General features: G+C 44.0%; 1 protein-coding gene across 5 annotated transcripts in view; it reads left to right on the forward strand.

The window, feature by feature from the left end:
* The window catches only part of LOC142585063 (uncharacterized), a 119,940-nt gene that overhangs the window by 18,891 nt on the left and 76,367 nt on the right, over positions 1-24,682 (forward strand). Inside the window, exon 3 of one of the 5 annotated variants that reach the window (XM_075695541.1) lies at positions 11,837-12,140. The exons of 3 other annotated variants lie outside the window; for them this stretch is intronic. In XM_075695541.1, coding sequence (XP_075551656.1) covers positions 11,837-11,870 — 34 coding nt within the window. In that variant the 3' untranslated portion in view covers positions 11,871-12,140. Of the gene's footprint in view, positions 1-11,836; positions 12,141-24,682 lie in introns of those variants that run through there. One more of the 5 variants, XM_075695537.1, reaches the window with a different exon arrangement.

Raw genomic sequence — 24,682 nt, forward strand, 5'->3', positions numbered from 1 at the left:
GTCATACACTCTATCATAAATTTAAACCTAGTTCGCGTTTTTTCTCCCCTATCAACACGCGTTTCGCAAAGGATAATCGTGTAAGAGGCAGTTGGCCATCTTGCTTCTCAACCTGCATTTAGCGTTTACAGCAACCATCAGGCTATGCGAGATCCCTGGATTTTGCAAAATTATTTCACATGGTTCCTCATACGACTTTACTTCTGAAAGTGTTTTAGTTAAACATGCACTACGCTGCAGTAGAATGAATAGCGTTATTTCTCATTCAGCTTTCTCAGTTGGCCTCCGTAAACAACGATTGTTCTAACAGCCTCCCCGTCACGTCAGGTGTCCTGCAGGGGTCAATCCTAGGACCGTTTCTTCAATACATTTATGGCAAAGGCTCAGCAATAAATTTATCGTGTAACATTCAAATATTTCCAGATGAATATGTAATCTACTGTACAATGTGTGTATCTCTCTTGTGTGTGTCATCGTCTACGCGTCTTTTACCTCAATATATGCTCTCCAACATGGCCAGTTTTCCATCGGAAATAGCGTGTATTTATCAACACATTTGACGAAGCATCCATTCAATTATTTGATAAAATATAAGAGTAGGTAACTGCTGGTTACTGTGTCTAAACCCCGCAGGGGCGTCTGCGTCAGCAGCGTTTGGTGTGTTGCGACACCACGTACCCGAGCACACGAGGGTTGGACCCTCCCGCGTGTAGCCGTGCGCGGCTTGGCCGTGTCTGGGGAAAGGGGGATCCTGGGGGTCGAGCTGATGCTGGGTGTTTGGACCTTTAAGGCCCCCCGGCGGAGGCAACACACCCCTTTGGCCTCTGCTTCACATAGACGGCTCCCCCGGACTGACCCACCCGGGGGAAATCGGTAGTTGCCTTTTCCTGTCTCTCTCTCCCTCTAACCATCGTCTTTCTCTCTCTTTTCATCTTTCCTATCTTCTCCTAGCTTCCGTTTACTTCCAATTTTTTCAGGCAGCAAGGGTTAACCTTGTGTGAATAACCAACCTAGGTTATCTCATATTTGGTTATAGTGATAACGTACAGCTGGCGTTTGCAGGACCTGTTTTTACAGTCCCTGTAACGTCCCCTTGTAGGGCTCCACGGTGGGTGGCTGGCGTTATTGCCGAAAATTACATTATTCTATGGCTAGTTGCTTCCCTCCCCTCCCAGATCGCCCTCAGAAAAGAGGGCGCACCGAAGATGTATTTCAGTTTTTTGGACGACAAAGACCCAACTTCCCACGATTTCACGTCATTCATTCGGAAAAGTCAGATAAACAAGTACGCACAATCTCCCCATTTCTAGTTTCGAAGTCTTTAAATGAGGCTCTTGGTCCAGGTTACAAGGCATCAAGGATGGCAAGTGGAGATCTCCTTTTGGAGCTCCGTGATCTGAAACAATACGAAAAGTTAACCAATCTAGTGTCTTTTGGGGACTTCCAAGTGACAGTGACTCCGCACCGCACTATGAACACTACACGCGGCGTTGTCTCAGATGATGACCTGCTTCAGCTGACAGAGGCAGAGCTCCTAGAGGGATTCAATGAACAAAATGTGGTTAATGTGAAAAGAATAAAGATGAGGCGCGATGGTAAAGAAATTGCGACCAAACACCTAATTCTCACCTTTAATTCAAGTGTCCTGCCCGAATCAATCGAGGCCGGGTACATAAAGCTCCGTGTCAGGCCTTAGGTGCCCAATCCACTCAGATGTTTCAAATGCCAACGTTTCGGCCACAGTTCGCAGAGCTGCCGAGGCCGTCAAACCTGTGCGAAGTGCAGTGCCCACGAACATACTTCTGAAACTTTTGAGAACACTCTCCATTGTGTAAACTGTGAAGGGGAGCACGCCGCATACTCGCGGTCGTGCCCATCCTGGAAGAAGGAGAAAGAAATAGTCACGATCAAAGTAAAGGAAAACATAACTTTCAAGGAGGCACGCAGGCGGGTGTCTTACCTGCCCAAAAACACATTTGCCGAAGTGGCGCGTCAGGGGGCAGCGCCACAACGGTCTCCGGCGGCTGTCCGACCCACACCCAGTGAGGCGGCAGTGACGCCATCCGCCCCCCCGGCGGATGGCGTCACTGCCGCTAGCGCTGCTACGCCAATCCAGCAGACGGGGCCATCTACCTCCGGGCAGGTGACCTCGAAGGCCTCGTCCAACGTGCCGAGGCCTTCACGCCAAACAAAGCGCTCGGAAGAGCGCGTGTCCAGTGCCTCGCAAGAGGCGATGGACACAACCACCAGCCAGACGGCGCCACCAGCGCCTAAGGAGCGGCGAGGCGCTCTCGACCGCTCCAAAAGAGATAAAACTCCCGTCACGGCGCCTTCAAAGCGCCCGTGAACTAATCTGTTTCTTTAACACACAGCACCAAACACATTTACCAATATGGAAACACAAATACTGCAGTGGAATGTACGAGGACTTCTACATAACCTGGACGACATTAGAGAAATAATACACAAACATAATCCGAAGCTGCTGTGTGTTCAAGAGACACACCTGAAACCTACCAATACAAATTTTCTTCGAAACTACACCATCTTCCGCAAAGACCGTGAGGAGGCTAATGCCTCCGGCGGTGTAGCGATAATAGCCGACAAGGCGGTAGCTTGCCGACCCGTCGCCCTTAACACGCCCCTCGAGGCAGTGTCAGTTCGGGCCATTCTATTTCATAAATTAGTAACAGTGTGTTCCATTTATACACCGCCAAACCAGCACCTCGAAAAAAACAGACTTTTATAACCTTATTGACCAGCTCCCCGAGCCTTACATACTCGTGGGAGATTTTAACGCACATAACACCATGTGGGGAGAGTCGCGATGCGACGCGAGAGGTCGACTTATTGAAAATTTCCTTTTAACCACCGGTGCCTGTCTCTTTAATAAGAAAGAACCAACGTATTATAATCCACATCATAACTCGTACTCATCAATAGACCTGGCGATCGGATCCGCTTCCATCTTTCATAATTTAGAGTGGCATGTAATTAAAAACCCATTCGGAAGTGATCACTTCCCAGTAACGCTGAACTCCGTAAAGAAACAGGACTTGCATCCACACTTCCCTCGCTGGAAACTGGCCTCAGCGGACTGGGAAGGTTTTAGGGAATCCGCCCACATATCACAATATTTTATAGATAATTTTACAATAGATCATGCTGTTTCATACTTCACCGCTTTTATCATTGGCGCCGCTGAAAAGTTCATTCCTCAAACAAGAGGCACTTCATCCAAAAGACGGGTCCCCTGGTGGAATGACGATTGTAGAGAGGCGAGGAAGAGACAAAACAAGGCTTGGAACAAATTACGTGAATGTCCTACAGCAGAAAATCTTATAGAATTTAAACAGATTAAATCGCAGGGAAGAAGGACACGACGACTGGCAAAGAGGGCAAGCTGGCAGAGGTTTCTCTCTGGTATAAATTCCTATACTCAAGAATATAAAGTATGGGATGGGCTGAAAAGGCTTAAGGGGCGAGAAATTCATCCGTTGCCCCTAGTAAACGGTGAAGCAAACCGCTTGGAAGACCAAGCTGAGGCCCTTGGCGAACACTTCCAGCACGTTTCCAGCTCTAACCATTACTCCAAGGCGTTTCTAAAACACAAACAAGTAGAAGAACACAAGGGTATCGACCGCAAATGCAGACAGAACGAACCCTTCAATGCGCCTTTTAACATCGCCGAGTTGAGAGCCTCCCTGACTGCATGTCAGAGCTCCGCGCCTGGACCAGACAGGATCATGTACGACATGATTAAACACCTCTCCAGTGATACTCAAATTACTCTGCTAGCACTTTTCAACACAATATGGGCTGCGGGATACCTACCTACCGCATGGAAAGAAGCGTTGGTTGTTCCGATTCTTAAACAGGGCAAAGACCCCACATTAGTAACAAGTTATCGTCCGATTGCCCTCACAAGCTGTATATGCAAACTTTTTGAAAAAATGATAAACCGTCGACTTTTACACTTCCTTGAATTAAATAAGTCTCTTGATCCGTACCAGTGCGGTTTTAGAGTAGGACGATCTACAACCGACCATCTAGTGCGCATGGAAGCAAACATTCGCGATGCCTTCGTACATAAACAGTCCTTCTTATCCGTGTTTCTCGACATGGAGAAGGCGTACGATACAACTTGGCGCTACGGTATCCTGCGAGACCTATCGACGCTGGGCATCCGCGGCACTATGTTAAATATTATAGAAAGCTACCTGCAAAACCGTACATTCCGGGTGAAAATAGGTAATGTGCTGTCGCGAGCATTCATACAGGAAACTGGGGTACCCCAGGGAGGCGTACTGAGCTGCACGCTCTTTGTAGTTAAAATGAACACGCTTCGTAAAACATTACCCACATCTATTTTTTATTCCGTCTACGTTGACGACATACAAGTAGGTTTCAAATCCTGCAACCTAACAGTCTGTGAGAGGCAGGTACAGCAGTGCTTGAACAAAGTCTCCAAGTGGGCAGACGAAAACGGGTTCAAAGTGAACCCCAACAAAAGCTCTTGCGTTCTTTTCACCAGGAAAAAAGGGCTTGCTGCAGATCCCACTGTTGAAATACATGGGCAACGAATACCCGTAAACAAGGAACACAAATTCTTAGGTGTTATACTTGACTCCAGGCTTACATTCGTCCCACACATAAAATATCTGAAAGCAAAATGTCTTAAAACAATGAACTTACTTAAAATCCTATCCCACACAACATGGGGCAGCGACAGAAAATGTTTATTGAATCTGTACAGGAGCCTAGTTCGATCACGACTGGACTATGGTGCCGTGGTTTACCACTCTGCCGCCCCGAGCGCGCTAAAAATGTTAGACCCGGTCCACCACCTGGGTATCCGCCTGGCCACTGGCGCCTTTCGAACAAGCCCTGTCGAAAGCCTATACGTAGAGTCAGATGAGTGGTCACTCCATTTTCAGAGAACATACATCAGCTTCACCTACTTTCTTAAAGTGCGCTCGAATAAGGAACATCCGTGTTTTAGGACAGTAAACGACTTAACGTGCGAAACACTTTTCCGTAACAGACCCTCCACGAGACTTCCTTTGTCGCTGCGTGTAAGAGAACTTAGTGAAGAAATGGATGTCTCAATACTTGAACATCGCATAATGGCTCCTGCTAATCTATTACCGCCCTGGGAGTGGCAGGTAATAGAATATGACACATCCTTCGTAGAGGTCTCGAAGCACGCTCCTGAGCTTGCAATTGCTATGCATTTCCGAGAGCTTCAATCCAAGTACTCGTGCTACGAATTTTACACAGACGCGTCCAAATCCCATGCTGGCGTATCCTACGCTGCTGTCGGTCCCTCTCTTTCTGAATCTGACGTGCTGAACCCTATAACAAGTATCTTCACAGCAGAAGTCTACGCTGTACTGTGTGCAGTAAAACATATAAAGAAACTGAAACTTGACAAAGCCATCATATTCACAGACTCGTTAAGCCTTGTAAAAGCACTCATTTCTTTACAAAAGCATAAAAATCCTGTCTTCAATGAACTCTACACACACTTATGTAACATCTACTCATCACACAGACATGTAGTAATATGCTGGGTTCCTGGCCATAGAGGAATCCAGAGAAATGTGCTTGCTGACGAGATGGCCAAATCAATGGCATCGCAGGGTGCTCGATCTGCTGCAGTCCCTGCCACAGACATGAAGCCTTTCCTCAGAAATAAACTGCGAAGCCACTGGCAACGCTTGTGGGATGCAGAAACGAGCAATAAGCTTCACGTAATTAAGCCTAAGTTAGGTTTCTGGCATCCAACAACGAAAACACGAAGAACAGACGTCCTGTTCACTAGACTAAGAATAGGACACACGTTCGGCACTCATAACTTTCTCCTGATCGGTAACGAGCCTCCAACCTGTGGTAGATGCGGTGACAGGCTGTCGGTCCTCCACGTCTTTCTGGAGTGCCGGGAAGCCGAAAGAGACAGGAGGAAACATTTTCCTTTTGCATACAGCCATCACGTCCCTCTGCATCCGGCCATGTTTCTTGGTGTAGAACCGATGTTTGAGACCAAAGCAGTCCTCGCTTACTTGAAAGACGTTGTGCTACACATAACAAGCCCAATTATTACGTAGTGCATCCTCTTTCCAGAGGATACATCTGCGATAGTGTTCTTTTATAGCACATGCCTCTAGGTCCTTGGCTTTCAAGGGCTCTGATGAGGCAGAAGTGCTCCAGACATTTTTAGCATCTCACGTATCTTATATATTGCATCACTCTTTCTCAATGCCTTGTAATGTTCATAGTACACGTCAATAGTCATTCCCATAATTTTATTACTCGTACATTTTATGGAATTTGCATCAACACTTGTAGGCCCCTTTACAGCCACGACACATTAAGATCATAGAACCCATCTGTCCACTGCGAACTCATAAACATTAGCATGGCGCTCTTTGGCCACACCTGGCCCTTGTGCCATTAAACATCAAACATCATCATCATCATCTATGACTGCTGGTATCTCTACTGAATCAAATGCATTTTCGTGATCTATATAAGCCACATAGAGAGGCTTATTCTACTGTGCAGATTTCACGATAACCTGATTGATGACATGGATGTGATCCATTGTAAGGTATCTCTTCCTGAAGCAAGCCTGTCCCCTTGGTTGGTAAAATCGAGTGTTGCCCTTATTCTATTGGAGATTATTTTGGTAAATATTTTATATAATACTAGGAGCAAGCTAATGGTCCTATAATTTTTCAATTCTTTAACGTTTCCTTTTTTTGTGGATTGGTATAATGACTGCATTCTTCCTGTTTTTTGGGGCCCTTGCCGTCGATAGACACTTCGTATAAAGAGCCGCCAGTTTTCCAAGCATTATGTCGCCTCCATCTTTGAATAAATAGACTGTTATTCCACGTTCACCTCCCGCTCTTCATCGTTTCATGTCTTGCAGGGCCCTTCTGACCTCATCGCTAGTTATAGGAGAGTTTCTGTATCCTTTTCATTACTGTTTCTAAGTGAGGTATCGTGACTCCTCTGGGTACTATATACAGGTCAGCTTAGAATTTTTCCGCTGCTTTTACTATATCTTCGAGATTGCTGATGATATTATCCTTCTTATCTTTTAGTGCATACGTCATGGTTTGTCCTATGCCAGGTTTCTTTTTTACTGATTTCAGGCTGCGTTTAGTTTTACGGCTTCTTCAGTTTTTCTCATGTTATAGTTTCGAATATCAGTTATTTTCGCCTTGTTGAGCAGTTTTGACAGTTCCGCGAATTGCGTAGCGCTGTGCGGCCGCCAGTCCCATACAACCGCGTAGAGCGCAGGATGCGATTCTAGATGTACTGCGCTCACCGCGAAAGGTTAGAAAAACACCCACATAAGCACAGCAGAGAAGTGGCTACGTGAGGCGGTTCGACCGATAACTGTAGAAGCGTCATTCAAAACAAGTAATTGTTCTCCACTTCCGGCGGCGTTTTCTCTACTTCCTTTCTAAATAAAAAGATGCTGATCCATAAAAATTCTCATAAACAACGTTTAACTTTTTTATTATTCGCTCTTGCTCGCAGTTTGGTTGTTGCCTTGGCTCTCTCCCTTAGTAGATCGCTTAATTTCTCAACTCCTTGCGATTTTTGTTTCCAGTTCCCAATTTGGCACGAAAAGTGCTATTGAATTAGGGAAAGACAGACGAGGTAACGGGCGACAGTCATCTTGTTTATGGGTTTAAGGGTTATTGCAGGGTTTCATGATGGACGCTCTTTCACATTATTTTATTTCCCACCTTATCTAACCCATATCACGTGTATATGGTTCCGGGCATCTGCCAGCGTCGCGGCGAGCCGTAACTCAAGGAAATAATGAAGCAAAGGGAAAAGTTAAACGCAATTGGCGTTTTCTCCGGCCGCAACTCGTTCCGTGAGAATACAGACCAGCTGAGTAACAGCCGTATCCCTCTCCTGGTCCCAGGATCAGCCTAAACAAAGAAGGTTGGACTAACAAAACCAACAGCTATGCGCGTGACGGTTGTATAGATGGTGACAACTGAATGCATCTCGAGTTAATCGCGCGGGTGCGGAATCTATGAGATAACTGTCCTTCACATTACATGAGATGCCGATAACTACCGCCATCTGAAAGGAGTGAAAAAGGCAGCATAATGCTGACCGATGAACAGCTGCCAAGTCTCAACATTGATCTGGCGGCGCTTTAGGAATGTGTGAGGAGTGGTGGCGTGGGTGGGTAGGGGGAGGATACCACATGATTTCGGGGGGGGGGCAGGCCGCCCCCCTCTGGGTACGTGCCTGTCTCTTACCTAAAAAGGAATCCAGTGATGATAACAGACGTGCTCACATTTTTTGCAGGAAAGTCGGGGAATGCGTCTGTGAGTGCGATGCTCCAACTCTATAACGCACTGTTCCTGGGTCTCGTACGCTACAGCTTACCTATAGTAGGTGGGACCGGTAATACCAATTTCCGACCCCTACAGTATGTACAAGCTCAAGCTTTGCGAATTGGTCTAGGTCTTCCCAGGTGTGCATCGATGGCGGCAACACTAGACATCGCGCATGACCACGCCATCTATACGTATATTCATGTCGACTCTTTAAGGATGCACATCAGACACCTCACCCGACTTCCATCGCATTATCTCGCCTCCGGCCGTTCCTGCCACTCAACCTCGTTCAGCGTTTAGCAGAATTTTTGCCGCCAGCCATGGAAGTTTACCGTCAAATTTCACACCTGCAGCACGACCATCTCTACCGCTGTGGTGCCGCATCCACACCAGGCCGTTCTTGTCATTCCCGGCATCCAAAAGAAAACGGAAAACGGAGATGTCGCCTTTCTCCCTCAAACAAAACGTTCTTTCATTCCTACATGACAAACACACCGAACGCACCCACGTTTACATGGAAGGTTCTGTCTCCTCTAAAAGGTCAGCTGGAGCAGTTGTACTTCCCGCTCAATCTGTCACCATTAAATTCAAGATGGCTCACGTTACATCATCGACGGCTGCAGAACTCGCAGTTATCCGTGATGCTTTGGAGTTTATTGGTCCCAAATCACCACATCCATGGTCCATCTTTTGTGATTCAAAGGCAGCTCTGCAGTGTCTGCTGTCCCCTTTCAACCACAGACCTAATCTGCAATTAGTCGCTGACATCCGATTACTCCATCATTACGCAATCGACAAGGGACACAACATCATCTACCAGTAAATACCGGGTCACTGCGAAATTTCGGGAAATCACAGTGCGGATGACGCTGCCCATTCGGCCCACGATGGGGCCCCGATCGTACCCATACCACTGTCAAGAACAGATGCAGCCACAAGTCTTCGCCCCTCGCACGCGAGCTTACGCTAACTCTGTGGAACACCAGTGAATTCACGAACGCACGTCTTCACAAATTGGATCTAAGTTTGCAACTCCATCTTCCACCAGGGTTGCCACGAGTGGAAGCAACACTTATGTGCCGCATATGACTCGGCGTGGCATTCACGGACTCCTATTCCTTCCGCATTGGAATGGCCGACAGCGCTGCTTGCGACAACTGCGGCTGCGAGGAGACGATCGCGCACCTCTTCTGTGAATGTCCACGTTACAATGTGCCAAGAGAAGTGCTCGTGACCGCGCTCGAAAAACTGGACAATCGCCCTTTCACCGAAGAGAAGGTTCTAGGATACTCATCCGGACACGTTTCGGCATTCAAGGCCTTAAGGGCTTTGCTGAAGCTTTTAAGGGCCTGTGAATTGTGCAACCGCCCTTGACTATTGTCCAGTGTCACATCGCATTACTGCGTGAATTTTTTTCTCTCTCTTGTTTCTCCTTTTATTCCCTTTACCCTTTGCCCAGCACAGGGTAGCCAGCCGGTATTTACACTGGCTAACGTCCCTGTCTTTCCTTCCTATTCGTCTCTGTCTGGTCTACCTTGTCAGGGCTGGGGTTGGTTTCAGCGTCACCAGCGCCAAGAAGGAGATGTGTCAAGGAAAACCAAACCAATGTAACCCTGTATCCTGCCCACAAGTTTGCATTTAGCTCCTTTGGGCGCACCCACACAAACGAATGCATCTATCCTACTCTGCATCGACCACCGAAGCAACCGATCCGGACGCGGCAGGTTACAACGTCTACGCCCATGTCTTAAGATAAACACCGCTACAATTACACGCAAGTGGGATCTGCAACCGACTAAACAGATGTGTCGCAAGAACTGTTGACACACTCACTTTGAATGTACAAATAGAACCGTATAAGGATAGAAAATTTTAAAATAGAACCATATCAATTTCAGAAACAAACGGCCGTAGAAGGACACAAGAACAGTGGGCGCAAGGTCTGCGCGGAAAGCCGGCGTACTGGTCCTGAAATCACATCCGTCGGCGTCTACAACCGATTCAGCGAGCTGACCTTTGCTGCGCCGGATCCGCCAACGTCGGTATCGGTTGCGCGTCCTTGCCGACGTCGATGTCTATAGGCCGCTTCGAGGCTCAGACACAGGCTGCGTGCCTGTCTATCCAGAGCTCGATACGTATGGGATGTGTAAAGCGTTGATTAGTTCCACCAATTCACGCTTTGTTATCTCTGTCTACGTCACTAAAGTTAAGTAGCTATGCAAGGTCAGAAGAACTGAAACCGGAACCGGTGCCGAACTCGGCCGGACTACATTGTATACAAATACATACGCAGAACGTCCCGTACTTTTCACTTCATAGCCAAGAAAATTTGTGCGTGAGCATAGACATAAGGCCATGAATTTCAATATGTAGTCCGCGACTGTATTGCCCCATATCGCTTATTTGTTGTCTTGGTTTGCTGACATCTGCGTTTTTTATTCACTTTTTGACAACATGTACTCGACGCCGCTTGTCATATCTTTTTCGTTTATTACGTTTTTATTTCTTATTCCTTGGCGTATATGTGCGGACATGAAAAAAGACAACTAAGGGCCAAAGTGCAGAACAATGGCGTCGCGGTGCATATTGTGGTGAAACAGTCCGTCATTTGCGCAGGTTCCATTTGCTATGGTGATGGACTTCCTAGGCGGAGCCTGGAGCGTGCAGGGATAGGCACGCTCAGTAGGGCCCTGGGATATACCGAGATCAATTTAGAGGAAGCGTGTTTCTGAGAAAGGTTTTGTTAGTATCTACTGCCAGAATCAAAAGAAACATATACGATCACCAAGCATTTTTACAGATTGAGTTTTAGGCTGAGCACAGTTACACCATGGCATCTCAATATGGAGGAGCAGTGATAATATATTTGGGAAATCACAATTTGGAATTGGTTATTTATCGAGATAGATAATTAGCAACATTCGCCTGTTGTATACTGAATTGACTAATGTAGCGTATAGGCCCGTATTCACGATCGAAAGTCGACAATGAGCATACCTGTCTGCAGAGGGTGTGCAAGCCTGCGCGTCTATTTGGAATCTTCGTAACGGCACCAATTTGAATTCTTCGTTTTCGTGTATGTGATAATTTTTTGTAAGAAACCTTGCTTACGCCGAACGGTAGAAAAATAGGTGTACCACAAGTGGCCCTACTGACAGAGCATATCTTGAAACTAATTAGAAATAGTCGCCGAACGGACATCATTTTTATGCCTTGGTTTGGAACAATAATCGAGATTTGCTGAGATGTTTCGTCGCACCTCCCTTCAGTCGCTTTTGTTCTGCCAGCTGGGCCGCGTCCATATGGAACAGTGCACAGCATGGCGCGAAGCAGTGAGGTGCAGTGCGATTGTGCCGTTGCGAACATGCACTACACCCGTTTTAAGATTATAGTTAGTATCATCTCCAACCAATCTGCTTTGCCGGTTGCCATTTCATGCTTACATCTTCTCTCGATTACAGGAGAACCAGCAACGTTTGCACAAAATTTGTCTGAGAAAAGGAAAGTGAATGGCGGCCCGCTCTGCCACTTCACGCGTAGGCGGCCACACGTGTTTACTTCCGGTACCATGGAAGTGCGCAATATCGATTTAGCTTAACTAAGCGTACCTTCAAGGTTGAAATTCATACGAACTACTGGTGATCTGGGCTTTTATTCCTTAGAGACCACGATCGGCAAAACACTGGTTTGCATTTCCTCCCAACATGCGATAAGGCTAAGTCGAAGCGCGAACCAAGATAATGCAATCATGGAACACAAATTCAAAAACGTCTTCCGTGATGAAAACGCAAATTACATTGAATAAAATTTACGTATTGAAATTTGTTATGCTCTTCTATCATATGCGCTTTTCGGCTTATTTTTTTCATGGACGACCTTAGGGTGTTATTAACGTCTAAGCATAAGCCAAAATAGCATTTTTGTCAAATTTAGGAATTTATTCAAGATCCCATGAGCAGCACATCGGCGAAAATAAAATTTCAGTAGATACTATGTTCTAGGGGAAGTTCTGCGAATGTAATTTTAGGTTTCCTTCGCTGCCTGCTTTTTGTGAGCAATTCCCCACCAACGCTATAATTTTACCACTTTCTCCTCGGTGCTAATTAGTAAAAAACGAAGTTATTTTGTGAAACAGTGTTATAATGAACGAACAATGTTCAGGAAAAGCAAAAACTTTAATTTTGAAAGAGTGGTAAAACAGCAGGTTTATGACGAATTTGTTTTTTGCACCTGCTATACCGCCCGTTAGTGCGATTCAAATGGTCATCACGTGCCCAAATTTCTTTCTGCTCAAAATTTTGGGAAAATACTGTGGAAGTAATGCTTATATGTGTCGACTTTTTTGGGATATTTTATGAGAAATGATTTTTCTCGACAGCCACGGTTGAGACAGTCTGCATGGAATGATCCATTTAATGAAATAAAAAGAAATGAAACACATTAGTTTCCTATCTGATCTGACCTATCTGACCTATCTGACAAACTCAAGCAGGCTAGGTGACTATCAGTTCCCCGTTTCAAAGGCGATGTCAATAAATAATCGGGATCCCCTCTGTGGCTTCATCAGGACGACGGAGCGAGCGCTGTTTCCCCCCTTGAAAAAATCTTGCTTGGTGTTAGAAACTCAGCGAAGCTAGACACGTTTTCATGTTTCTTTGGTATTCTTTGCGTTGGTAAGAATAGGTGCGTCATCAAACTTTTAGCGCAGTTTCAAGCTGCGCTCTGCAAAACACTGTTTGGATGCAATATGCGGGCTCTTGAAACTTCTCGCAAAATAATATAAAAATTCTAGAAGGTTCGTAAGCTGAAGTACTGCAGGTGTGTGTGGCACTGCCTTGAAACACCTTCACTGTATGTTTACAGAGAGCAGGAGCTGTTTTGATCGGACTTCTGCGAATGCAAGAAAGGCTCCACAACTGTATTTCAATTGACAAAAGAGCACTCTATCATTCCTTCGCAAACATAAGCATTTCTGCGCTTTAGGACCTGCTCCTTCCTATGCAAAAAAAGCCCTACTGCGCCATTTCTCTCACACTGGACGTGCTCCCCATATAATATATATTGTAAAATCACCAGGCATAACCAGCAAAGCTAACCGCCTCATTTCAGTGCTTAGATACTTTGCTCTCGAACATATATCGTTGTGTTAGGAGAGTCGGCGCAACATTCATATCGCTCCCTCGCTACCATTTAACTCCTCTTTAATAGGCTGTTGTGTACCATCTATGCATGAGAGCCAACATTTCTCTAGGCTCAGTCATCGGGCACCTACTCCTAAAATTAAGCTTGTCGCAATTGGAGAAGCTTTCGCCTATCCTATATAGCTACCGGAGAGCTGATGGTGACTTTCACCGAGCCTTTGTGGAATTTTCTGAATATGTACTGGACGTCTCTTTGCAAGTACGAGTCGAGCACATTATGTAATTAGCGCTTTATTTAAACGACTGCGTCAAAAGAGACAGAAGTAAGGGGGAGCCAATATTTTTCTAATAAGCTAGGACGCCTTTCACAAACAATGCTATAGATGGCTGACTTTGCACGTCAAATAAAGGAATGTGGTTATAATTTTGCAAATTTCTAAAATGCAGAAACTGATGTACACTTAATACTCTTTACTCGTGGCCAGGTGGAAGATAATGCATTAGCACCCCCGTATCAAGCAGTACATGTACTGTCTTGAAAATAAGTAATCACATTTCGCTGAGCATTGTAACGATTGGTCTTGTCAATCTACTTTCTATGAGACACTGATTTCGTTTACTCCCAGAAATATGTGTGCACATAAAAGAACATGCGCTTCACATCATGAAACGCTCTCATGTGAATTAGCCAAGCAGCACTGGCATTTTCGGCAAATCATTCGAATTTATTGACCAGTAATGTACTCTTTCTAACTTATGTTATCTCCTCTGTTCTGCGCATGCAGAAATTAATTTGTTGCTTGTGCACATCCGGCACATTTTTTTCCCTTCATCATTGCCCCTATTTAGCTTTTTATTCCTTGAAAAAGGAAAGGAGTTGCGAGTGTGATCTTGTTCCCATGGGTCTATCTTTTTATGCTAATGCCGAATGTATGCGCTGAGATGTACAAGAAAAGACATTACTGTTTGGTATACCTACGTCGTTTCTTTATTGTATATTAGCATTTGCAGTATGCTTTAGTACATTCTTTGTAGGTAGTCGCTCTGAACAGTGCTGTCACCGCCACATCCCATTCAAACTCCTTTTTTCGTGAGAGTTAAAATTGACTTTATATCTGGCTACATGGTCAGTGCGGTATCGTATTATTGCCGCAAGCTAAGTATGTATTGCGTAACTATTGAGTGGCACATTCTGTAGGTGATCTGTGGAGATTCTATTAAGATTTCACTCAGCTACATTACGAATTATATTAGATCGACACTTGTTACGTAACAATATGTGTTTCAAGGATAACCTTTCAGGCGATGCAGTTTTATATTGTAAAGTGTAATAGATATCATGAATTAAGCAGAAATGAGACATTCACCAATCGTAGCGATTGCTACAGAAGAAACCCGCACGAGTTTCCGCTAAATTAGTTACTTCTCTCCACCTTGCGGGTTTCCGCGGACTAATTACGTGAAAACTCTTGGCTTTGCTTCAAGTTGTTGGCAAATTCAGCTTCTCCCTGCCATCTGCTAACTGCCTGGTTAGCTCAGATGGTATAGCGGCCGCCTCAGAAGGGCGGTGGTCCCGGGTTCGAGTACCGAACCAGGACGAATTTTTTTCAACGACGGGGCTCTTCTTTCGTGGAATGCGTACGGGGTTTCCTCTGTAGCAGCTGCTACGAGTGGGTGGATGTCTCATTTCCGCTTAATTACTTCTCTTCACCTGGCGGGATTGCGCAGAATAATTACGTGAAGAGATATTATGCATCACGGGCGTTTTTTTTATATTTCTGCGTGCGAAAGTAGAAAGCATGGTAGAATCACAATAGCTTGGGATCATGCGCCCAATTACAACTCAAGCAACGGCAGGGGTTGTCTCCAGAAGCTGTCTAATTTTTTGAGGGTTTCTGTATGTGTACCAAGTCTAGCCCCGTGAGCTTTAGCCACCGCTACTCACATCCATGTCGGTGGATGGGAAACAGGATTTACCTGCCGGTGTCTCATAATACACGAACTCGGGAGTGATTAAGTGGACGTGGCCATAGTCAGTACACACCAGAGCTGTGGAGTGGAGCCCTTCATTCACTTCCCACTTCATTTTGGAGAGTAATGTTGCCCTGTAATTCCACGCTTCTCGCGTACTTGGAATGTTGAGGGATGCCCATCTCTCTCTCTTCGAGTGGCTAAGCTAGACCCTTGGATTCCTTCCATTCCAGAAAATAAACTTATTTTCCAATATTTTTCGATACTTGCGCCTGGCAGTCTCAGTGACAACAAAAACATTTTGATGTTTTAAGGCAGAAAATAACGTTACATTATATTTCTTTACATTTCGATTACTGTTACGTACTGTTTCTTGCATGTGTTATATTCGGCAGGCGTTCTTATCCATAATCTTCCAAAAATCGTTTGATTAAAGCAACATACGACTTATTCTTACATCGTGCTCGCTGCAGCGAGTGAGTGCAATCATTTAAGGTCCAAGCAGACAAGCAACATTAAGCTACTGTTGTTCACTACATAGGAGAATGCTGCCGTACCCCAAAGGAGTTCAGAGTCAAAGCAGTCGCTGAAGCTGGTCGCGTTTATTCCTTTTGCACGTTTATTAACATGTTAACTGACATCATAATTACGTGCACCACTCTGACGCCACCTTATCGAGCCTTCTGGATATTCAATATTGAGCAAAAACATGGCGCGCGATTTAAATCACTGTACATTCGCAAAGAGTGCCCCCATTTCCGACGACATTGTTATTGGCTTGCTCCCTTTATTGTAGGTCATGCATTCCCTCGCTAAGTAAATAGTTATTCGCAACATAAATCATTACACAACCGGTGTTGATTTGACTAAAGTTATATAGTTAGCTAACTCGACTTCGTATTAAAAGTAGAGTAGTACCCGCTCGCTAGATGTTTATGTCTTTACACGCCCTTTAACATTGTAACGAACATCGGTTTCCAGGTCTTCAGGAGCGTATAATGGGCAAAATATTGTGTTGTTTACAATTACCGAGTCCGCGACTGTCACCTATAGGTACATATTGAAGGAGCCGTATTCAGCAAAAATTGAGAAATGTAGTTGAACGGCTGAGTATAATACAGCATAACGTGCAATTTTACTGGCTTTTCAGTGTCGCCTAAAATAAACAGATAGCGCTGCGACACTACGTGTCCATTCGATTCGAACTCTTTTCCGAAATCTCGGGCTGTAATTATTTTCCCATTCATCTGCCCGACTGGTGCGGTCTTTCTATTCCTATTCCATATGGGGTGACGGAAAATGTGGGATGATTCTCGAATCAAAATTGGAAGAGTACTGTACCCGTAGAGGAGAGCTTGTGGGTGTGGCCCGCATCGTGGGAATCTTGTCTTTTCTTTCACTTCCATTACTTTTTCCTTCAATATTTCTATATCAATTGCAAAATGCGCTTCATTTCCCCTATGCTTTTCTTGTGTTGATTGTCTGTTAGATTTTAGTTTTCGCAAGACAGATTGGGACAATATTGCACTGACAGTAAACTTTCATAAGGGAGGCACCCTTGTTGAGTGAGAGGATCATATCGCCGGAACATCGTGATGTCGAGTCAACCATATAAGCGAAAATCGTGAGTGGTTACCGCTCATGGCGTCGTATGTGTGTTCGGCTTTTACAAGCCTTCAATTTGCTTTGTCACTACCGTATTTGGGGTCTTCGGGAGCGGGTAGTGTGGGTCGTTCTTTTTGGTAAAGCAGTAGGAGAGCAGAAACGCGGACGAAAGCTGAGCCGCTCAGATCAAACTGCCGGTTGCGGTTCTCCGGGTAACCGCACCCTCTGCAAATATCAGTAACAGGTGGCGGGCAGAGTTAGTTGTCTGAATGATATCATGGAGTGCGCAGATAACACATTCTGTACGCAAAACTGTGCGGTTTTCCACATATCTTAGGGGTTTTGCCTTATGTCTTAAAGTGCGTAAGGAAAAACGCGGTAGCGCTAGTATTGCATAGCAGTCATAAATCGTTAGCGTTGTGCTTACCTTGATCATTTGAGATTTTTATGAGGGCGCATACCTGAAAAAAAAAACATTTTCAACCGCTCTCAAGGTTTCTCCAGTCTTAAGACGGAAATTATATATTAATTTACACAATAAGTGAAACTTCACAGTAAAAATTAGAGAAGGACAAAATCATGAGAAGAAAATGCGTGCGATACATAATTTGGCCTAATTTTGAGCTTTCCTCATTTTCAAAGTCAAACTTAGAAATCAGCTGCTTTATTATATGTGCTTTTCGGCTTACTTTTTCATGGACGACCTTAGTGCGTTACCAACATATAAAGACAAGCCAAAATAGCGTTTTTTTTGTAAAATTTAGGAATTTATTATAGAGTCCATGCGTATCACATCGGCGCAAGTAAAATTTTCGGAGATAATATGTTTTAGGGGAAGTTCTATAAATGTAATTTAAGGTTTTCTTCGCTGCCTGGTGTTTGGGGAAAATTACCCAACAGCGCTATAACTTTTGCATTTTCTCATCGGTGATAATGAGACAAAAACAAAGTTACTTTGTAAAACTGTATTATAATGAAAGAAGTATGTTCAGAAAAAAAACGCTAATTTTAAAGTATGGAAGAAACGGCCGATTTTGCATGAACTTGTTTTTTGCACCTGGTTTTCCGCCAAATAGTGCAATTCAAATGGCGATCACGTGCTCGAAAATATTTTTCTGCTAAAAATATTTTGGCAAGATATTGTGCGAGTAATGCTTTATATGCCGAGCTTTTTTTGTAATCTATTGAGAGAAATTATTTTTCTCCAATGCCACGGTTGGGACAGTTGGCATGGAATGACCCATATAATAAAATGAAAAAAAAAATCAAAGGCATTTATGCCATACCTGACAAACTCAAGCAGGCTAGGTGACTATCAGTTCCCCGTTTCAAAGGGGATGTCAATAAATAATCGGGATCCCCTCTGTGGCTTCATCAGGACGACGGAGCGAGCGCTGTTTCCCCCCTTGAAAAAATCTTGCTTGGTGTTAGAAACTCAGCGAAGCTAGACACGTTTTCATGTTTCTTTGGTATTCTTTGCGTTGGTAAGAATAGGTGCGTCATCAAACTTTTAGCGCAGTTTCAAGCTGCGCTCTGCAAAACACTGTTTGGATGCAATATGCGGGCTCTTGAAACTTCTCGCAAAATAATATAAAAATTCTAGAAGGTTCGTAAGCTGAAGTACTGCAGGTGTGTGTGGCACTGCCTTGAAACACCTTCACTGTATGTTTACAGAGAGCAGGAGCTGTTTTGATCGGACTTCTGCGAATGCAAGAAAGGCTCCACAACTGTATTTCAATTGACAAAAGAGCACTCTATCATTCCTTCGCAAACATAAGCATTTCTGCGCTTTAGGACCTACTCCTTCCTATGCAAAAAAAGCCCTACTGCGCCATTTCTCTCACACTGGACGTGCTCCCCATAAAATATATATAGTAAAATCACCAGGCATAACCAGCAAAGCTAACCGCCTCATTTCAGTGCTTAGATACTTTGCTCTCGAACATATATCGTTGTGTTAGGAGAGTCGGCGCAACATTCATATCGCTCCCTCGCTACCATTTAACTCCTCTTTAATAGGCTGTTGTGTACCATCTATGCATGAGAGCCAACATTTCTCTAGGCTCAGTCATCGGGCACCTACTCCTAAAATTAAGCTTGTCGCAATTGGAGAAGCTTTCGCCTATCCTATATAGCTACCGGAGAGCTGATGGTGACTTTCACCGAGCCTTTGTGGAATTTTCTGAATATGTACTGGACGTCTCTTTGCAAGTACGAGTCGAGCACATTATGTAATTAGCGTTTTATTTAAACGACTGCGTCAAAAGAGACAGAAGTAAGGGGGAGCCAATATTTTTCTAATAAGCTAGGACGCCTTTCACAAACAATGCTATAGATGGCTGACTTTGCACGTTAAATAAAGGAATGTGGTTATAATTTTGCAAATTTCTAAAATGCAGAAACTGATGTACACTTAATACTCTTTACTCGTGGCCAGGTGGAAGATAATGCATTAGCACCCCCGTATCAAGCAGTACATGTACTGTCTTGAAAATAAGTAATCACATTTCGCTGAGCATTGTAACGATTGGTCTTGTCAATCTACTTTCTATGAGACACTGATTTCGTTTACTCCCAGAAATATGTGTGCACATAAAAGAACATGCGCTTCACATCATGAAACGCTCTCATGTGAATTAGCCAAGCAGCACTGGCATTTTCGGCAAATCATTCGAATTTATTGACCAGTAATGTACTCTTTCTAACTTATGTTATCTCCTCTGTTCTGCGCATGCAGAAATTAATTTGTTGCTTGTGCACATCCGGCACATTTTTTTCCCTTCATCATTGCCCCTATTTAGCTTTTTATTCCTTGAAAAAGGAAAGGAGTTGCGAGTGTGATCTTGTTCCCATGGGTCTATCTTTTTATGCTAATGCCGAATGTATGCGCTGAGATGTACAAGAAAAGACATTACTGTTTGGTATACCTACGTCGTTTCTTTATTGTATATTAGCATTTGCAGTATGCTTTAGTACATTCTTTGTAGGTAGTCGCTCTGAACAGTGCTGTCACCGCCACATACCATTCAAACTCCTTTTTTCGTGAGAGTTAAAATTGACTTTATATCTGGCTACATGGTCAGTGCGGTATCGTAATATTGCCGCAAGCTAAGTATGTATTGCGTAACTATTGAGTGGCACATTCTGTAGGTGATCTGTGGAGATTCTATTTAGATTTCACTCAGCTACATTACGAATTATATTAGAGCGACACTTGTTACGTAACAATATGTGTTTCAAGGATAACCTTTCAGGCGATGCAGTTTTATATTGTAAAGTGTAATAGATATCATGCATTAAGCAGAAATGAGACATTCACCAATCGTAGCGATTGCTACAGAAGAAACCCGCACGAGTTTCCGCTAAATTAGTTACTTCTCTCCACCTTGCGGGTTTCCGCGGACTAATTACGTGAAAACTCTTGGCTTTGCTTCAAGTTGTTGGCAAATTCAGCTTCTCCCTGCCATCTGCTAACTGCCTGGTTAGCTCAGATGGTATAGCGGCCGCCTCAGAAGGGCGGTGGTCCCGGGTTCGAGTACCGAACCAGGACGAATTTTTTTCAACGACGGGGCTCTTCTTTCGTGGAATCCGTACGGGGTTTCCTCTGTAGCAGCTGCTACGAGTGGGTGGATGTCTCATTTCCGCTTAATTACTTCTCTTCACCTGGCGGGATTGCGCAGAATAATTACGTGATGAGATATTATGCATCACGGGCGTTTTTTTTATATTTCTGCGTGCGAAAGTAGAAAGCATGGTAGAATCACAATAGCTTGGGATCATGCGCCCAATTACAACTCAAGCAACGGCAGGGGTTGTCTCCAGAAGCTGTCTAATTTTTTGAGGGTTTCTGTATGTGTACCAAGTCTAGCCCCGTGAGCTTTAGCCACCGCTACTCACATCCATGTCGGTGGATGGGAAACAGGATTTACCTGCCGGTGTCTCATAATACACGAACTCGGGAGTGATTAAGTGGACGTGGCCATAGTCAGTACACACCAGAGCTGTGGAGTGGAGCCCTTCATTCACTTCCCACTTCATTTTGGAGAGTAATGTTGCCCTGTAATTCCACGCTTCTCGCGTACTTGGAATGTTGAGGGATGCCCATCTCTCTCTCTTCGAGTGGCTAAGCTAGACCCTTGGATTCCTTCCATTCCAGAAAATAAACTTATTTTCCAATATTTTTCGATACTTGCGCCTGGCAGTCTCAGTGACAACAAAAACATTTTGATGTTTTAAGGCAGAAAATAACGTTACATTATATTTCTTTACATTTCGATTACTGTTACGTACTGTTTCTTGCATGTGTTATATTCGGCAGGCGTTCTTATCCATAATCTTCCAAAAATCGTTTGATTAAAGCAACATACGACTTATTCTTACATCGTGCTCGCTGCAGCGAGTGAGTGCAATCATTTAAGGTCCAAGCAGACAAGCAACATTAAGCTACTGTTGTTCACTACATAGGAGAATGCTGCCGTACCCCAAAGGAGTTCAGAGTCAAAGCAGTCGCTGAAGCTGGTCGCGTTTATTCCTTTTGCACGTTTATTAACATGTTAACTGACATCATAATTACGTGCACCACTCTGACGCCACCTTATCGAGCCTTCTGGATATTCAATATTGAGCAAAAAACATGGCGCGCGATTTAAATCACTGTACATTCGCAAAGAGTGCCCCCATTTCCGACGACATTGTTATTGGCTTGCTCCCTTTTTTGTAGGTCATGCATTCCCTCGCTAAGTAAATAGTTATTCGCAACATAAATCATTACACAACCGGTGTTGATTTGACTAAAGTTATATAGTTAGCTAACTCGACTTCGTATTAAAAGTAGAGTAGTACCCGCTCGCTAGATGTTTATGTCTTTACACGCCCTTTAACATTGTAACGAACATCGGTTTCCAGGTCTTCAGGAGCGTATAATAGGCAAAATATTGTGTTGTTTACAATTACCGAGTCCGCGACTGTCACCTATAGGTACATATTGAAGGAGCCGTATTCAGTAAAAATTGAGAAATGTAGTTGAACGGCTGAGTATAATACAGCATAACGTGCAATTTTACTGGCTTTTCAGTGTCGCCTAAAATAAACAGATAGCGCTGCGACACTACGTGTCCATTCGATTCGAACTCTTTTCCGAAATCTCGGGCTGTAATTATTTTCCCATTCATCTGCCCGACTGGTGCGGTCTTTCTATTCCTATTCCATATGGGGTGACGGAAAATGTGGGATGATTCTCGAATCAAAATTGGAAGAGTACTGTACCCGTAGACCAGAGCTTGTGGGTGTGGCCCGCATCGTGGGAAACTTGTCTTTTCTTTCACTTCCATTACTTTTTCCTTCAATATTTCTATATCAATTCCAAAATGCGCTTCATTTCCCCTATGCTTTTCTTGTGTTGATTGTCTGTTAGATTTTAGTTTTCGCAAGACAGATTGGGACAATATTGCACTGACAGTAAACTTTCATAAGGGAGGCACCCTTGTTGAGTGAGAGGATCATATCGCCGGAACATGGTGATGTCGAGTCAACCATATAAGCGAAAATCGTGAGTGGTTACCGCTCATGGCGTCGTATGTGTGTTCGGCTTTTACAAGCCTTCAATTTGCTTTGTCACTACCGTATTTGGGGTCTTCGGGAGCGGGTAGTGTGGGTCGTTCTTTTTGGTAAAGCAGTAGGAGAGCAGAAACGCGGACGAAAGCTGAGCCGCTCAGATCAAACTGCCGGTTGCGGTTCTCCGGGTAAGCGCACCCTCTGCAAATATCAGTAACAGGTGGCGGGCAGAGTTAGTTGTCTGAATGATATCATGGAGTGCGCAGATAACACATTCTGTACGCAAAACTGTGCGGTTTTCCACATATCTTAGGGGTTTTGCCTTATGTCTTAAAGTGCGTAAAGAAAAACGCGGTAGCGCTAGTATAGCATAGCAGTCATAAATCGTTAGCGTTGTGCTTACCTTGATCATTTGAGATTTTTATGAGGGCGCATACCTGAAAAAAAAAACATTTTCAACCGCTCTCAAGGTTTCTCCAGTCTTAAGACGGAAATTATATATTAATTTACACAATAAGTGAAACTTCACAGTAAAAATTAGAGAAGGACAAAATCATGAGAAGAAAATGCGTGCGATACATAATTTGGCCTAATTTTGAGCTTTCCTCATTTTCAAAGTCAAACTTAGAAATCAGCTGCTCCATTATATGTGCTTTTCGGCTTACTTTTTCATGGACGACCTTAGTGCGTTACCAACATATAAAGACAAGCCAAAATAGCGTTTTTTTTTGTAAAATTTAGGAATTTATTATAGAGTCCATGCGTAGCACATCGGCGAAAGTAAAATTTTCGGAGATAATATGTTTTAGGGGAAGTTCTATAAATGTAATTTAAGGTTTTCTTCGCTGCCTGGTGTTTGGGGAAAATTACCCAACAGCGCTATAACTTTTGCATTTTCTCATCGGTGATAATGAGACAAAAACAAAGTTACTTTGTGAAACTGTATTATAATGAAAGAAGTATGTTCAGAAAAAAAACGCTAATTTTAAAGTATGGAAGAAACGGCCGATTTTGCATGAACTTGTTTTTTGCACCTGGTTTTCCGCCAAATAGTGCAATTCAAATGGCGATCACGTGCCCGAAAATATTTTTCTGCTAAAAATATTTTGGCAAAATATTGTGCGAGTAATGCTTTATATGCCGAGCTTTTTTTGTAATCTATTGAGAGAAATTATTTTTCTCCAATGCCACGGTTGGGACAGTTGGCATGGAATGACCCATATAATAAAATGAAAAAAAAAATGAAAGGCATTTATGCTATACCTGACAAACTCAAGCAGGCTAGGTGACTATCAGTTCCCCGTTTCAAAGGGGATGTCAATAAATAATCGGGATCCCCTCTGTGGCTTCATCAGGACGACGGAGCGAGCGCTGTTTCCCCCCTTGAAAAAATCTTGCTTGGTGTTAGAAACTCAGCGAAGCTAGACACGTTTTCATGTTTCTTTGGTATTCTTTGCGTTGGTAAGAATAGGTGCGTCATCAAACTTTTAGCGCAGTTTCAAGCTGCGCTCTGCAAAGCACTGTTTGGATGCAATATGCGGGCTCTTGAAACTTCTCGCAAAATAATATAAAAATTCTAGAAGGTTCGTAAGCTGAAGTACTGCAGGTGTGTGTGGCACTGCCTTGAAACACCTTCACTGTATGTTTACAGAGAGCAGGAGCTGTTTTGATCGGACTTCTGCGAATGCAAGAAAGGCTCCACAACTGTATTTCAATTGACAAAAGAGCACTCTATCATTCCTTCGCAAACATAAGCATTTCTGCGCTTTAGGACCTACTCCTTCCTATGCAAAAAAAGCCCTACTGCGCCATTTCTCTCACACTGGACGTGCTCCCCATATAATATATATAGTAAAATCACCAGGCATAACCAGCAAAGCTAACCGCCTCATTTCAGTGCTTAGATACTTTGCTCTCGAACATATATCGTTGTGTTAGGAGAGTCGGCGCAACATTCATATCGCTCCCTCGCTACCATTTAACTCCTCTTTAATAGGCTGTTGTGTACCATCTATGCATGAGAGCCAACATTTCTCT

Source organism: Dermacentor variabilis, chromosome 6 (assembly GCF_050947875.1).
Source record: "Dermacentor variabilis isolate Ectoservices chromosome 6, ASM5094787v1, whole genome shotgun sequence".
Taxonomy (NCBI): domain Eukaryota; kingdom Metazoa; phylum Arthropoda; class Arachnida; order Ixodida; family Ixodidae; genus Dermacentor; species Dermacentor variabilis.